At 51.7% G+C, this 17,158-nt stretch overlaps 1 protein-coding gene across 1 annotated transcript in view; it reads right to left on the bottom strand.

Annotated features, from left to right (window-relative positions):
• The window catches only part of CUX1 (cut like homeobox 1), a 269,325-nt gene that overhangs the window by 3,740 nt on the left and 248,427 nt on the right, over positions 1-17,158 (bottom strand). Inside the window, exons 15-21 of the mRNA XM_059866198.1 lie at positions 8,407-8,543; positions 6,853-6,919; positions 5,712-5,824; positions 4,426-4,542; positions 2,408-2,491; positions 2,087-2,143; positions 33-113 (exon numbers count right to left, since the gene is read on the bottom strand). Coding sequence (XP_059722181.1) covers positions 33-113; positions 2,087-2,143; positions 2,408-2,491; positions 4,426-4,542; positions 5,712-5,824; positions 6,853-6,919; positions 8,407-8,543 — 656 coding nt within the window. The remainder of the gene's footprint in view (positions 1-32; positions 114-2,086; positions 2,144-2,407; positions 2,492-4,425; positions 4,543-5,711; positions 5,825-6,852; positions 6,920-8,406; positions 8,544-17,158) is intronic.

The following is a 17,158-nucleotide window of genomic DNA, read 5'->3' as shown; positions in this document are numbered from 1 at the left end:
CAGTGCCCACCCCCCGTGGGCCACCCCCTCACCAGGAAGACGAGGCAGTGCAGGAGCAGGGTGTAGAAGAAGGCCACGGTCCGAGCGGTCTTGTTGGACAGGATGAGCCGGCCCTGGGGCAGAGCAGAAAGGAGAAGCCCAGGTTAACGTGGCTCACTGGGAACAGCTGCCCTCAGACAGCCTTGGAGAGACCCTGGCCAGGACTGGGAGCCTGTCCCTGCACAAACCTGCAGGGAGGTGCTGTTTGCCACCCACCTGTGCCCAGCTCTGAGCAGTGATGCTCCTTCAGAGGGGCTGCCCAGGTGCCAACGCTCTCAGCCCAAGGTGGATTCAGTGAGGGCTTTCCCCCACTGAAAACCTGCTGGGGGTTTATTCTGAGTTGCTTTAGCCCAGCTCTCTCCAGCAGCTCTCCCTGCCCCTGCTGTGCCAGCCCTGCCTCGGTGCCTGCTCCTCAGAGGAGCCCTGGCAGTAATTAAGCTTTGCACCTTTTTAATTCGTGAGCTCAAACAACTTTGTGATTGCAGCATCCCCTCGTCGCCTCCTGAGCAGGGCATTGGAGCCAAGGCTGTGTTGGTGCTCCCAGAGCTGGGCCTGGTGTCCCTTGCTCTGGCTCTGCAAGCTCTGTCCCCAAAGCTTTGCTCTCCACCCTTGCAGAGCCACCCCACGGGGCTGGAAACCTGTGGGGTCAGGATGAACCGCCCTCCACCCCTCATTTTGGAGAGGCCACTGAGCCACAGGCAGACCCTGATGATGCCTGAGCCCTCTGGGCACACCACACCAAGATCCCAGGGGGAAAACCTTCATGGCCATCCCTTCAAAAGCACGAGAATCAGGATCAGCAGAGGAGTGCCTTGCACAGGACGGGTCCTGCCCTCCTCCACAGCCTCTCTTTATTCCTGCTGTAACCCAGGGACTCATTATGGACACAAGCACATTCCCCAAACACCCGGCAGGCTTTCCAAAGCTGGCATTAAAACCCACAGATCTCCCACCAAACCCATTCCAGGCTGAAATCTCTTTGCTATTCACGGCCACGGCGGAGGCTGCTGTAACAAACAAGATTATGTTCTTAAATATTCCCAAGGAAGAACTCCCCTAAGTCAGGGTGTTTTTTTTTTTTTGTGAATGCCTTTCATTAATTCTCCGTGGTGCTAGCACGCCACACAATCCATATTCATGTTGGCATTTGCTTGGTTTTTATGCAAATGACAGCTCTGCCTTTATTGCAGGATGTCTCTGTGCTCTCTGCAGCCCACAGCCCCACGTTCACCCCCCTTGTGCAGGAGAGCTGGGGGTTAACTCAGCCAAAACCCCATCCTGAGCCTGCTGCTAATGCCACAAGTTCCACTATAAGTCAGATTTCCTCAATAACCACATTTTTAGCTCAGAAAGTTATACCCTAAGAGATGGCAGCCCAAGCTTGCAGTGGCAGCAGTCACCCCTGCTGCTGCAGGCACCACAGCTCCCCCAGGATTTCCCCTGGTGCTTTTTTGGAAGGAAGAGCCAGAGCAGGCAGGATCAGGGCTTGGGAAGGGGTTTTTAAGGAGAATGCAATAAGAAGCCAATGTGAGGGGCAGAGATCTTCCCTGGAGTGCTGGGATCTTCCCTGCAGCCCCTCACACTCCTCCTCCCCACATGTGTGGGGTGCTGGGGCTCTCTGGGGGTGTCTCCTATGCAGGAGGCTTTGCCCCTGGCTGGGGGGGCAGCCCTGAGCCCCACACCACGTTGCAAAGCAGAGGAGAGGTGCTTGGAACCACAGAACAGAATCAGAATTGGCTAAGTTGGAAAAGACCTCGGAAATCCTTGAGTCCAACCATTCCCCCAGCACTGCCAAGCCCACCACTGAACCACGTCCCCAGGTGCCACACCTGCCTGTCCTTGAAATGCCCCTGGGGATGGTGATGCCACCACTGCTGCGGGCAGCAGGGGAGGGAAGGGATTGCTCCTAACCCAGATTCCAGCATGGCCAGTGTGCTCTGCACCCTGCCCAGCACAGCAGGGAGGGCAGGGAGCCCTTCCCCTGCCCCAGAGCACCGTTCTCCTGCAGGCACTGGGCTAAAACCCCCTCAGCAGAGCAGCCACTCACCATGCTCAGCGTGGCTTTATCCCAGGGACTGAGGCTCAGGTACTTCCTCTGGCGTTCCTACAAGGAAACCATACAAGATTTTGAGGCCCAGAGGGCTCATTTGGGGTTTACAAAACAGGGAAGGAGCTGTGTGCCCCAGGATGGTCCTATTTGCCCTCCACCCCCAGCCATCATCTGGGCACAGTGACTTTTATTTCTTTGTTTTTGTTTTTGAAAGCAAAGGATGTTTGAGTGTGTTTCATTCTATCAGAGCTTCCTGGATTTCATCTGGGCATGAAGGAGGGGCTGATGCAGAGGGAGGTGCTGGGGAGCCTTTCATACCTTCCTGCTGAAGGAGGAGAAGGGGTCCAGGCGTTCCTCGTACTGCGAGGAGTAGCGCTGCTCCGTGTCATCCCTGCTGCTGCCCTGGGGGAGCAAAGGCAGAGTGTGAGCCACAGGGACAGCCAGCACAAGGACAGAGCCCTGAGCTCCCCCATTTGGAAGAAAACACCCCCAAAGGATGGAGCAGCACAGCCCAGAGCTGACCCACGGGGCTGACAGCATCTGTCCCCTTCAGAAAGGAGAAGCACGGCAGGAGCTGTGGAATAAAGTCCTTTCTTCATAGAATTGTGGAATGGTTTTGGTTTGTCTCAGTATTTTGGGCTTTTCCATGAAATAATTGTCACCTGTGTCATCCTCACAGAGCTCACCTGGGCTAGTGCAAATCCCACCCTGAATTCCTCTGCTGCTGGGCCAGGCAGGAGGGAGACAGAGGTTTAGGAGGAGGAAATCATTGTCCAAACACAGAGCTGTTATAGGCTGGGAAAAGGGCAAGGACAATGAAGAAAACCCCCTGAAAGAAGGGAAATATTTGGGTGGGTCCAGCCAGGATGGATTTTATACTCCTCCTGTAAAATTCCCCTTACACAGCCTCGGCTGCAGCGAGCCCCGAGGATGCTCCTGCAGCCTCCCTGCTCCTCCTTCCTCCACCTCTGCAGGAGCTGCAGATTCCACATCATTCCTGCCCAAATCCAGCCTGGGCACAGCCCATGCAGCCACCAGCCCTGGGCACAGCCCATGCAGGCTCTGGCTCCTTGCTCCAGGGCTGATTCCCTGTGCCATGTCCCAGCACGGCACCGCTGCCGCTCTGCTCAGCGCCCGCACTCCCCGAGGCCTTTCTGGATCTGCTGCTGCATGCAGAGGGCCCTGCCTGCTCCCACTGCTGGTTGTTACACCTCTGTGTAAACCTTTAGTAAGGCCTCACACACTGCAACCCGACCCTGGGGTCACTGTGATGAGCCCAGAGCCCGATTTAGGGGCTGGGAGCTGCCACAGCCCGGCCAGTGCGGTGATCTTTGCCGAGTATTTTTAACGTGTCACATGTCCCATTAGGGGGTGAATTATGCAATCCCCTGCACGGCTGCCATGGAGGGTTTTGCTCTTTAGCTCATGGCAATGGCATTCAGGGGTTGCCTTGTGGCAGAGGATAAACATGGAGATGATATTCCACAGGAGAAAGGGGAAAAAATGTCAGAGGGGACGACCTGGCGTCATCACGGGGACAGAAGGAAAGGCACCAAATAAGGTCCCTCAAGCTGCAGGAGTTTCCCACCACCAAATGCTATTAAAATATCCCTCAACAAAACAGACTCGGTGCAGGCAGCAAGGAAAGGCAGCAGCCAGGGGGGAGGGTGGCAGGGAATGGGTGTCCCCTCTGTGAGTGGCACTTTGGCATTTTTAAGGAAAGCCCGAGGTCAGCGGAGCCTGGCTGTGACAGGGGAGTGCTGGCAGTGGAAATCTCCCAGGCAGCAGCCTGAGCCTCCTGCATCCCCCAGGGAGGAACCTCTGAGCAGAGCAGGCTGCAGCAAAGCCTGGTCCCCCTTCCCAGCCTTCTCCTGGCATTACTGGGATGATTTTGGGCTGGCTTCTTCTCTTTTGTCCTCTGGCTGCTCAGGGAGCAGCTCTCTCTGCTGGATACAACAAGTTCAGGAATGAGCACAAGTGGGACAGGATGAATTGTTTTGCAGGCTCTGCTGCAGGGGTTTATTGCAGAAGGTCCCAGTTTAACCTCTGGCAGCCTGGTCAGGCAGAAGCATCCCCACTTGCCAGCAGTGAGCATCAGGGCAGGGTGTAGCAGCTCTGCTAGGGAGGAAATTTGGGCTTCTGGCTTTGAAGATGTCCAAGACCCCTCAGCACAGCTCCAAACTGCCTTCCTGGCAGGGAGAGCCTTTCCCACCCCTATTAGCTCCAACTCCCATGCAGGCTGCACATTGGAAACGTGCAACTTCTGTGTCTGGGGGCTGCCTGTTGTGTGAGCCCAGCCCCAGGAGGGACAGACAGACGGACAGGGGGACACTCACCCGGCCAGGGTAGCTCTGCAGGAACTTGATCTTCTCGTAGAGCTTGATGTTGTCAGCTCTGAGGGTGTCCAGCTCGCTCTGCAGGGCATGCACCGTGTGCTGCAGCATCCTGTTCTCCTGCAGGGTGTGGAGGGACAATGGCATCCAGCCAGGGGACCTAGGACATCCAGCCAGGGGGGGCCTGGGGGATCCAGCCAGGGGGATCTGGGGGATGCAGCCAGGGGGGACCTGGGGCATCCAGCCAGGGGGGACCTGGGGCATCCAGCCAGGGGGGACCTGGGGCATCCAGCCAGGGGACCTGGGACATCCAGCCAGGGGGACCTGGGGCATCCAGCCAGGGGGGCCTGGGGGATCCAGCCAGGGGACCTGGGGCATCCAGCCAGGGGGATCTGGGACATCCAGCCAGGGGGGATCTGGGGGATCCAGCCAGGGGGATCTGGGGGATCCAGCCAGGGGGATCTGGGACATCCAGCCAGGGGGGATCTGGGGGATCCAGCCAGGGGGATCTGGGGGATCCAGCCAGGGGGATCTGGGGGATCCAGCCAGGGGGATCTGGGACATCCAGCCAGGGGGATCTGGGACATCCAGCCAGGGGGATCTGGGACATCCAGCCAGGGGACCTGGGGCATCCAGCCAGGGGGGACCTGGGGCATCCAGCCAGGGGGGCCTGGGGGATCCAGCCAGGGGACCTGGGGCATCCAGCCAGGGGGATCTGGGACATCCAGCCAGGGGGACCTGGGACATCCAGCCAGGGGGACCTGGGACATCCAGCCAGGGCTCAGTCCCTTTCACCCCAGGAATTAACCCCCCTGGCTTTGAATTCAAATTGCAACTGTCCCAGGTGTGGCAGAAGGGGGTTCCCATCCTGACCCATAAGAAGCCAAAGAAGGGCTGGGGTAGCCCAGGTGGCTGAGGGGAGATTTGGGATGGGATGTGGCTCCCACAGGAAGTGCAGACACAACCAGGCAGCTTGGAAAAGGTTATTTTGAGTTCTACTTCAATTTGTTACCCCAGAATGTATTCTCTATGTGCTTTTTCCATGGCACCCCCAAACACTGTGCCAGAAGTACAGGGACACAGGGACAGAGGCACAGAGGGACACAGAGGGACACAGGGGTTTGGACCTGTCCTGGAGCTGCAGCAGCAGGGATGGGCTGGGGCAGGCTTTGCTCCTGCTCCCAGCAGGATGTGTTTTCCTTTTGCCTGCAGTGCTTGCACAGAATTCCCTGCAGGCAGCCCGGGCTGGGCCCCTGCAGCCCCCCAGCCCCTCCCAGCAGGCTCCTCACCCCCTCCAGCTCCTGGTTCTTGGCCCGGAAGCGTTCCCTCTGGCTGGAGATGATGGAGAGCAGTGAGTCCACCTGGCCCTCAGGGAATGAGGTGCCAGGGGGTGCAGGCTGACCTGTGGACGAGGTTTGGTGTGAGACATGACCTGGTGGATGCCCACCATCCACCCCAGGGCTGTGCTCAGGCTCCTCCTGCTTGGGACCTTGGGGGCACCCAAACCAACCCCTGTGCACAGTTGTTACACATGCACTGCTATTTATTGGGGTTTTTTGTTTTCATTTTTGAGGACTCATCCTCAAAGTGGACAGGAAAACCAATTGCATTGTTTGGTGCAACCCATGGCTGCCTTTCCCTGACTCCAACCCTCCCCATCCCTGCCAGGATCTCTCCTCTGGCCTCTGCAGCAGCTGCAGCATTGAAACGAAGCCCCAGAGCCACAATCCTCTCTCCCCCACCCCTACCCCTCATCCAGGACCCCATTTCTGGGCTGTTCCACATGGGCTGCTCCCCTTGATGGGGCTCTGTGGGTGCCTGGGAGGTTGTAGCATCCCTCCCTGCTCCTCCTTCCTGGCAGTGGCATTCACAGCCAAGGAGAAATGTGTCCCCAAGGCCATGACTCAACCAGCTGCACTGAGCAGTTATTCATGGAGCAGGATGGGTGGCTGCAGGTTGTTTAGCTTGGTGGGACTGTTGCTGTGATAAATGTTTATCTTGTGTTTTCGAAACCTTTCAAAACAAACAAAAAGAAAAAACAAAAACCCAAGCAAAAAATAGGAAAAAAAAGGGAAAGGAATTTTTTTTCCCCCAGAGGAGCAAGGAGTTGTTATTTTTTTGGATTCATTTTCTCCTGCAGACCTCAGCACAGGGGCTGATGTAGAGGAAACAGGCTGAGCCAGGCTGATGTTTCACTCTCTGCCTTGGGAGGGGAGAGCAGGAGGCAGAGCACAGAGCTCAGGGGTTGGGCTCAGCCTGGGTTCCCCAGCCCAGCACAGAGCCAGGCCTGGCACCCCGGGAGGAACAGAAGATGGGCAAACCATGCCCAGCGTGGAGAAGTGTCCCTGTGGGAGTCCCCCCGAGCAGGGCTGGCTCAGGAGCTGCCACCCCCCAGAGGAGCCCCCCAGCCCAGCCTGGCTCCCCTCTCACCACAGAACTGCGCCGTGGCCTCCTTGATGGGCTCGGGGATCCTCTCCAGCCCGGGGCTGGCCGCACCCTGGGCAGCACAAACGGCACAAATTCAACATTTCCCACCCTCCCCGAGGTGCCCGGGCAGAGCAGCCCCTCCCGGGTCCTGCTGCTGCCTGCTCCTGCAGCCTCACCCCGCTGCACGGGCTCTCTGCAGGCATCAGGAGCTGGGGCTCCTCCTCAAACCCCAGCCTTGCCCTGCAGGGTCCCTGCGTGCCCCTGGGGCCACCCCCTCCCATGCCAGCACCTCCCCCTGGCACCCATCTCTGCTGGGACAGTCGTCAGAAAGAAAAGGAAGAAATAGCAGTAGTAGTCATAGTAGTAATAATAATAATAATAAATATTAATAATAATAAATATTAATAAGTGATTAAGAAATAATAATAATAATAATAATAATAATAATAATAATAATAATAATAATAATAATAATAATAATAATAATAATAATAATAATAATGTGATTAAGAAGAAATAATGAATAATAATAAATACTATTAATAAGTGATTAAGAAATAATAATAATAATAATATAAAGTGATAAGAAGAAATAATGAAGAATAATAATAAATACTATTAATAAGTGATTAAGAAATAATAATAATAATAATAATAGTGATAAGAAGAAATAATGACTAATAATAATAAATAATATTAATAAGTGATTAAGAAATAATAATAATAATAATATAAAGTGATAAGAAGAAATAATGAATAATAATAATAAATAATATTAATAAGTGATTAAGAAATAATAATAATAATAATAATAATAATAATAATAATAATAATAATAATGTGATTAAGAAGAAATAGTGAAGAATAATAATAAATAATATTAATAAGTGATTAAGAAATAATAATAATAATATAAAGTGATAAGAAGAAATAATGATTAATAATAATAAATAATATTAATAAATGATTAAGAAATAATAATAATAATAATAATAATAATAATAATAATAATAATAATAATAATAATAATAATAATAATAACGACCACCAAACCCCCCCCCAAAAACTGAAAAACAAGAGGAGGTGAACACTCTCCCATGCCCCCATGGTGGGGGGGGAAGATGCACCCATCTCTGCAGGGTGAATTATGAGAAAGAGAAGGAAGGAAGGAAGGAATAATAATAATAGTAATAGTAATAGAAATAACAATAACGAGTAATTAAGAATAAATAATAATAAACATTAATATTATTAATAAGAAGAAATTCATCATGATAATAATAAATATTAAGACTTAATGACTAATACTAAAATAATACTAAAATAATATTAAAATTATAATAATACTAAAATAATACTAAAACAATAAAATTAATAAAATTAATAAAATTAATAATAATAATAATAATAATAATAATAATAATAATAATAATAATAATAATAACAACCACCAACCCCCCCGAAAACTGAGGCCAAGAGGAGGTGGACACCCTCCCCTGCCCCGGGGGGAGCTGAGAGCTCTCTGGCAGCTCTGGGAGCCAGCCCAGGCCGTGGTACCTCTGCCTCGGGGCGTGGCACAGCAGACAGGGCCTGGATGGTGCTGAGGTCGTGCTCCAGCTTGGCCACCAGCTCCTTCTGGGCAGCCAGGGTGGCCACAGCCTCAGTCAGCTGGATCTGCAGCTCGGCACAGCGCACTGCAAAACAGAGCCAGGGCTGTCACCAAAGCCCAGGCTGAGCCAGGGGACACCAAGGAGCTGAGAAACCCCAGGTGGAGCAGCGGAGCAGCTCAGAGCAGCACCCCTGCTCTCTCCTGATGGCTGGGAGCACAGCAGCAGTCCCCGCTCACGCCTGAGTTTTATTGCTTGATTGAATTTTTTAGGGGTATTATGCTTGTAAAGGACTTGGTTTTTAAGGCTCAGGGTGGTGGTGTGGGTGGCAGGATGAGACACAGGGTGGGTTTTTACCCATCCCGTGGTGGCTGTGACTGCTGGGAGCACTAGTGCTGCCTGGGCGTGTCTGGGGCAGCGTGATGCTGATAATTTAATTTGGGGATGCCCCAGGGTGGGCACGGTGCTGGGAGGGAGCAGTGCCACCTCCCAGGGCCACAGGCAGCTGCCAGCACTGGCACAGCTGTTCAAAGGCAGCAGGCAGGTATTTCTGGTGCCCAGGGGTACCTGGCAGCATCCTGGGAGGCAGAGTGGGGGCACCTGGAGAGGGTTCAGGGAGCTGAGCCCATGAACTGATCCCAGGTCTGGAGAGGGGCTGGAAGAGGCTGCCCTGGCTGTGGGGGCTGGGAGAGGCACTCACAGGGCAGAGCAGGGTGGGGGACACCCCAGGAGGGGCTCAGGGGGGGGACCAGTCCTGCCCTGGGCACAGGCTCTGCAGCCCCCGGCATTCCCTACAAAGGATCCCTCTCTTCCCAGCTGCCCCCAGAGTAAACCCACACCCTAAACCACAAGAGGCACTGCTGGAATGCTCCAGGAGCAGAACAAAAACCTCTCATTGCCCTCACATAACCCCAGATGAGCCCAGATGTGAAGCAGTGAGGCTGCAGCTCCAGCGAGAGGCACGGGAGCAGCCCCGCAGGGCAAGCCCAGGGTTCCACTGGCAAATCCATCCCCAAACTGTCCTGCAGCAGAAATCGACCTGTTCCACCTTTCTCCCTGGCTGCCAGCAGTGTCTGGGCCTCTCCCTGGCTGGAAAACCTGCTCAGCTCCAGGTTCAGAGCTGGTGTTTTGCACTGCCAGCTCCTCCACTGCGGGGATGCAGGATCTGTCCCTCTGTGCCTGGATTTCCAGGTGGGCCAAAGCTCAGGTCCCATCTCCCTCCCTGATAATTCCTATTTAATCATTCCCCTAATTCCCAGACAGCTGGAAGGCAAAAAAAGTCTCCTCATTTATCAAGAGCCAGGGAGCAAGAAGTGCAGGGGTTGCCTGGGGAGCAGCAAGGGCAGGCTGTCCTCAGGGCTCCTGCCCTCTCTGAGCCTTCAGACAAGGGGTGCAACACGTGCACAGCTCAGTTCCAGCTCTCCCAGTCCTGCCAGGCTGGGAAATGCTCCACACACCCAGGAACCAGCTGTGGAGGGAGCTCCTTGCACAGGGAGTGATGCCCTGGCCACAGGGTTGGACTAAGAGCAGCAGTGATGCCCAAAGTGACACTGCTTTCCCAGGAATCAGGGTCTTGGCTGGTGCAAATTCCCCCTTTTTTTGGTAGATGTGGCACTTGGGGACATGGTAGTGATGGAGTAAGGATGCTCTTAAAGGTCTTTTTCAACCTGAACAATAAGAAAGACAATTACTGTGTTGGTGTAATGGAATCTCAGAGCCCCTTTTCATTCCACCCCTGCCATGGCAGGGACACCTCCCACTGTCCCAGACTGCTCCCAGCCCTGTCCAGCCTGGCCTTGGGCACTGCCAGGGGTCCAGGGGCAGCCCCAGCTGCTCTGGGCACCCTGTGCCAGGGCCTGCCCACCCTCACAGAGAATTCCTTCCCAATTTCCAATCCAAACTTAGATTGGATAAACTTCTTTCAGTTTAAAGCCATTCCCCTTCCCATGTTAATGAGAAGGACCAAGCCTCACTGCAGGGAAAGGCAGGGGGCACTTGCTTTGAACACAACCCATGGAGTTATTTTTCCCCCTCTGCATATTTACATTTTAGAGCCCCCAATAAGAGACTCGGGATCGAGCAGTTGTGCTAAAGGCACATCCCACTGGAGGTCAGTGTTTCTCCAGGAATGGGGAATCCCTGCCTGCTCCAAAACATGGGTGGCCTGATGCAAAATATTTGCATCAACAAGATTTGGAGAGGAGAAAAGCTCTTCCCTATGGTTAATTATTCAATTGGCTGTCTTTTGAAATTGCATTAAAATGTAATTGGGAAGCTACTGCTGGCCAAACATGGGCTGGGGGCCCCAGTTCTGCACGAGGCACTGCTGAGCATCCTGCCCAAGGTTCACCCCACCAGGAGGGGCAGGAATTGTTCCCTGGCCTCCCACCCTGCCCAAAAATCCTCTGCAGAGCTGAGCTTGGGAGCATGCAGGAGGAGACCCAGTTCCTGCATCTCTCTCTGAAATGATCCTTTTGGCTTCTGACTTACAGGGACTGAGTTTTTCAATGTAAGAGAAAAAAGGGTCACCAAAGCTCTCAGATTGAAAGGGATCTGCATCCTTCCTTCCTTCCCTGAGGTTTCACTCGGCCTTGGCCACGAAACCATCCATGGAAACAGAAAAGGCTGGAGCCGTGTCTGACACTGAAAGCAGCCAAACACACAGAGCTTCCCTCTCCTCTCCCTGTCAGGGTCACTCCTCACAGTTGCTTTTTGGGTTTGTTTTTTTTTAATCATAACTTTCCCTTTTCACGGGGGCCGTGGCCACCCGCGAGCTCGGCACTTCTGTGCCAGCGACTCCTCACCTGCAGCAGCAGGAGCAGGCTCTGCCAGGCAGGCAGGGCAGCTCAGGCACTGAATGCAGCCAGAGGAATCTGCCTTTGTGCTCCCCGAGCTGCTGAGCCCTGCCTCTGACCCCTCAGATGTGCAAATACCTCAAAGGGAAGAGAAGAGCTACTGCAGAACGTAATGGGACAAAGAAGGTGAAGTCCTGGGGAAAATGGGCTTTAAAGCAAGTCTCTTTAGCCTCAAACTCTGCCAGCTCTGGGTTTTAAAAAGCCAGGCCTGGCATTGCCATGGCCTTGTGAAGAAAAGGGCAGAAGTGCAGGGACTGGGCAGCCCCACACTGGCAGAAGCTCTGGTGCCAGCCTGGCACAGACAGGGCTGGATTCCCCTTTCTGATGCACAGCAAATCAGAAGCTGGGACTGGACTATTCCCATCCCTGGAAGTGCTCAAGGCCAGGCTGGAAGGGATTCTGAGCAACCTGGTCCAGTGGGAGTTGTCCCTGCCCATGGCAAGGGGTTGGACCTGGTGATGGTAAAGGTTCCCTTCCAACCCAAACCATTTAATAATTCTATGATACCCTGCCAAACCCTGAATGAACCCTCAGAAAGAGCCTCTGCTCAAAGAAAATGCTCTGAAGAAATGCCTTTTCTGGGAATTCTGTGTGCCCAAGGGGCCCTGCTGTGGGATGGATATTTCAGGACCTGTATGGACAGGCCATGTGCTGGGACACACAGTGAAGAAACAAAACCCAAAACAAGAATAAAACATTGACATGAGCCTTACACTTTCCTTGTGAGCAGCCCAGTCAGTCTCTTGCCATTCCAAGAGGTTAAACCCTTGAAGTGATTGTTGAAGAGAACAGTCCTGGAGCCCCAGTGCCCAGGCTGGTGGGGGCAGAGCCTGGCAGATGCAGGGGCTCACCAGGAGTGCCCCGAGCCTGGAGCTGCCACACAGCAACAGCAACTCTGACTCCTGTAACAAGCCCCAGCAACTGGGCTCCCTTGGCAAATCAGCCAAAATAAACAGCATCTGTTTTCACAGATGGAGAAAATTAAGACATTACTAGCAACTTAGTTTGAAGTTATAAGGCCAGACATAAATAAATGAGAGGCAATCTTTCCATGAGATGGTGGCTCGGTTACTGAGGATGCAGAGAGATGAATAAATCACCTTGGGGTGTGATAGGCTGTGACTTGCTACACATCCATGGGACCAGGGTAACTGCTCATGTGGGTCCTCAGAGCCCTGAGGAAATGAGAGGTGAGTGCTGTAGCTGAAGGGATAGGGCTAGGAGCACACACATGGGCAGTTATGGCAAATTAGCTGATGCTCTGCAAGTTCACACCCTGATTTGCCTCGTGGAACTTTTTCATCTCCCTCCATTTGCTGTCTGGCCTCCCTGAATTTACATAACTGTAAAAAAAAAAAAAAAAAGAAAACAAGCTGAGAAGTGATGTGGCACGCTCTCTTTGAAAAGTCAACTGGAGTGCATTGAAAGCCACGACTTCAAAGGCTTGAAGTCTATTTTATTGACTGGAAGGAAGATGATGGTAAGATAAGCAAACCTTGGAGTGCCTTGGCACCAAGGCTCAAAGCTGGAAACTCACTCAGCACAAACAGGGCTGTCTGAGAGTGCCAGGGCAAGGGGCAGAAGTCAAAGGAAGAAGCAGGAAACTGGGTCTGCCACGGACCCTTTGCTTTTTCCAGCTCTTTCACCTTTCCCCATGCTGGGCCACTCCAGCTCATGACTGGACAGTTACTTCTGAGTTGAAATCACTGCTCTTCCCCACGAAATAAACGTGCCAAGACTTCTTGGCATCGCTCTCCAGGAGCCTTTCCAGGCCAACAAAGTCTTACCTCCGGCTCTGCCTGATGCCAGAGCTCCCAAGGTTTACACATAAACTCAGGCCCAATTTCAGGCTCTTGAAACACTTGGCATTTAGCTTTTAAGGAAGTCTGGGAAGGCTGTTATTGCCCAAAGTCCTGCTCCCCTTCCAGCAGAATCAAGGGAGATGACTCGACCTTGACCCTGCTCTTTGCAGCTGGAGGGATGAGGAGCACACCATCCAAAGGCTGCAGATTCAGCCCTGCATGCACAAGATGATTTTCTCTGCCTTCTTTTTTTTTTTGGTCTGTGAAGATGCCAAGGCAGAAAGAGCTGAGCCAAAACCCTTCCTGCAACAGGAAGGTTGTCAAAGGCCTTTCACCATTGCACAGCTTGATGGTTCCAGTTCTGTCTTGACCTTTTCATGGTGAGGGACAACATTTCTGCCTGGCCCAGAGCGTGTGGGAGTCACTCACTCCACCTCAGCTTCATGCAAAGCCTTTTCCTTGGGGCCACCACTGCTGGGAGCTGTCAGCAGGCTGAGGAACAGGACAAGGAGGCAGGGAATGATGGAAGGTTTCTTTCTACAAGTCACCAGAGCCCTGTCTGTGGGCTCTGAGGTGCAAATCTGCTCAGAAGTCAAGGCTGAAGAGGAGGTTGCAGTGCAAAAGCCCAGGTGAGCATCTCACCTCCCATCAGGCCATGAAAAATCAGGGTCATTCAAAGGGACTGTGCTGCTCCAAGAGTGTCCCCAGGGTAAATAAAGACCAAGTGCTTCAGAGATCTCACCAATGCAACAGAAACACAAAGGAATTGGGATTTTGGGACTTTTTAAGGCAACTTCAGAAGAAATCTCCAGGCAGGGAGGAAAGGTCAGTTAGGTCCAAGAGTTCCTGAGCAGCCAGAATTCCTGGATTATTAACCTGGGAATCATCTCAGCCTGCAATGCTGCTTCTGGGCTGTCCTGGTCCATCTGTACCTGCCAGGAGGACACTCCCTGATCAGACCCTCTGCAGGGCTTCTGAAAGGGCAGAAAAAGCAAGGAGAGGATGAAAAGAGAGGAATGGTGACAACTCTAAAAGCCATCTCTAAGTTCTAGCAGGATCTCCCTGGTCTCCAGGCACAGGTGTCAGGCCTGGAAAAGCTGCAGGAGTGCAGAGATGAGGTTTCTCTGTGATACAGAGTAGTAAGAGAAGACATCAAGACCATCAGTGAGGTCCTTCAGGGGTGAAGGAAGGACCTTCAGAGGATGAGCAAGGGATGGCACTGGCACCACTGAAGGAAGAACAGCCCTGCTCAGTTTTACTTTCCTGTGCTGCCAGAGAGACAAAACAGGGACAAGGAGAGAGCAGATCATGTCCAACACCCTGAGAACATCTGGGACTTATCTGCCCAAGTGCCAAAGGAAGAACAAGGAAAAGCCCAGCTGCCAAGCTCATCCCAACATCTGCATCCTTCTGAGTTCCTGCTGCCCTCTCCTCAGTGCCAGCTTGGAAAATGGCCTTGGGGAAGAGAGAGGGAGCCACCAAAGTGCAGCATGACAAGACAAGGGGGGATGGTTTTCAACTAACAGAGGGCTGATTCAGGTGAGTTCTAAGGAAGTTGGTTTTTTTATGATGAGGGCAGTGAGGCCAGGGCACAGGGTGCCCAGAGCAGCTGTGGCTGCCCCTGGATCCCTGGAGTGTCCAAGGCCAGGCTGGATGGGGCTTGGAACAGCCTGGGACAGTGGAAGGTGTCCTTGAAAGGTCCCTTCCAACCCAAACCATTCCATGACTCTCTGGGTTTCTCTGCCAGTTGCTGCCAGAAGAGGGGCAGGGAGGATTTCTTCTCCCTCCCCTGCTTTTCTCCCTTTCTTTTCACATTTTGAGGGTCTGCTGGGAAGGGAAGGTTTGAAGGATTTCTCCTTCCCCTTCCTCCTGGCCCAGCCACTCCAAAATAAACAGCCCCCAGCAAAGAAAGCCAGCACTGCTTAATAAATTCACCCTGTAAAGAGAGAGATTTCATACAAGAAGGGATTATTTCCAAGGGTACTAAGATAATTACATGGGTAACTTGGAAGAGTTCAAGAAAACAGTTTGAATTTTCTTATCAGTTTCCCATAGCTTGGAGCAAAAAGAAAATAAAATGCTGTGCTGTAATCAAATCATGTTTTCTGAAGCCCTCTGTTGGCAAGTACACAATTCCTTCACCACTTCCATTAAAACAGAAATACTGAGGAGAAAATGACATTTCCAAATGGAAAGAAGTGGGGCTCAGAAGCACCATGTCAGCCACTCCCAGCTTCTGACCTGGTGGGGACATGTGTAAAAATATCTCTTTTCCCACTGAAAGTCAGCCTGGCTCTCACTGATGGTGGAGCAGAAGCACAGCCAGGACCTTGGCACTGAGGTGGGACCTTCCTCCTGCACCCAAGGATGCCACGAACGAGGACTCTTCCCATCAGTCCAGCAAATCCCTCTGGCATTTCCCATGCAAACCTCACCCATCCAGCCCCAGCAGCAGCTCTGTCCCAGCAGGAACTCCCAGTGATGCCCCAGTTCAAACCAGTAAAGGTCTGTGGGAACACACAGCATGCATTTCTTCTTCAAAAAAAAAAAAGAATTTTGAGATCCTTTTGAAGGGCTGCCCCAATAAAATTATGGTGGGAGATCCAACTATCTCCATGGAAGGCCATAAATATCTGCTCCTGACCTCTCAGTGCTTCCTTGTGGTTTGGGTTGCCTTCCTAACTTCCCAGAATTAACTTTGTGAGATTTAGGCTTGAGAGAACCACCTGGCTTTATCCCAAGATGTAAAATTCTGAGCCTTCTGCAGCTCAGTGCTTTCTCAAGTTTAACACACCCTTAGATGATGACCACTGTGGCTTTTTAGGAGTTTCATGCTGACATCACCTGAAGAAAAGTGCAAGTTACAAATACACAAATTAACCTACCTGAGGCATGGCATTTTAAAAGTCTACCTGTTTAGCATCAAGCTTAAAAAAAATCAAATTATACACAATAATACCATTTAGAGCAATCAACAGTTGGACTAGTTATTAAAGAGAAGGGGGAAAAAATAAAAACTGTTAAACCATGAACCTTTCCATCCTGTGGAACAATCTGTCAGATGCTTCAAAATGAGAAAATGCATGTTTGTCATGAAATGAAGGCATTCAGTAGCATTTAAAATACATTTTGAGGAGAATTCCCCCACACTTGCAGAACTAAAGATGGCAAAGACACAATGGACACCAAGATGGAGCTGCACAAAGTGCCACCCTCCGTGGGGTGGGAAATCCCAGCCTGACTCCCTGCTCTCCAGCACAGAACCACAGCAAATACCCATCCTGTTCCACAGGAGACTCCTAATGGGGGCTCACCAGAGCCTGGCAGGAGAAATGTGTCAGGGATGCATTGCAGGAGATGGTGGAAACCCCAAAATAAACTTCAATTCACAAAACCCCAGACATGAGCAGGGGAAACAGAGCAGCCAGGTAAGCACAGACACACACACACATCCTCCACCTGACACCCAGAGCATCCACAAAATGATTTCTTCCACTACTTTTGAAAACATAATCCCACTGACAGATTCCAGCATCTGCTCCTTACCAATCTCCTCACTCTGTAAATACTGAGAGTATTTATAGGAACATCCCATAAGGCACTAAATGAAGAATTTATTTTCCTGTAAAGGATCTGCAAAAATAAAACAGTGAGCCAAATATCTGGGAAAATTCTTTGACATTTTCATTTCTGAATCTAAAGCATTTCCAACCTCAGGTAACTGACATTTCTTTTCCTTTTTAATGAGTTGATATGTTGCTGTGGTGCCCAAAACAATCCCCCTTGGCAGTCTCAGACCCCAGACATTTTCTGTCTGTGCAGCTGGGTGCCCACCTCACACTGACTGCAGCTGGAATGGCCACTCTTGGATTTCTCTGAACATTTTGAACATCTAACACTTCAATATTTAAGATACTGGAAACACACACACACTCCCCATAGGAACTGATACACAAAAAGGAAATTTTCCTCCCCTGGCCAAACACAAATCCCACCAAACCATCCCTGTGATCCCTCTGGGCACCACCAAAACCAGAAGCACAAT

The sequence above is a fragment of the Haemorhous mexicanus genome, chromosome 22 (genome assembly GCF_027477595.1).
Source record: "Haemorhous mexicanus isolate bHaeMex1 chromosome 22, bHaeMex1.pri, whole genome shotgun sequence".
Taxonomy (NCBI): domain Eukaryota; kingdom Metazoa; phylum Chordata; class Aves; order Passeriformes; family Fringillidae; genus Haemorhous; species Haemorhous mexicanus.
The sequence above is the reverse complement of the archived record's forward strand: the minus strand, read 5'-3'. Positions and strand labels throughout refer to the sequence as shown.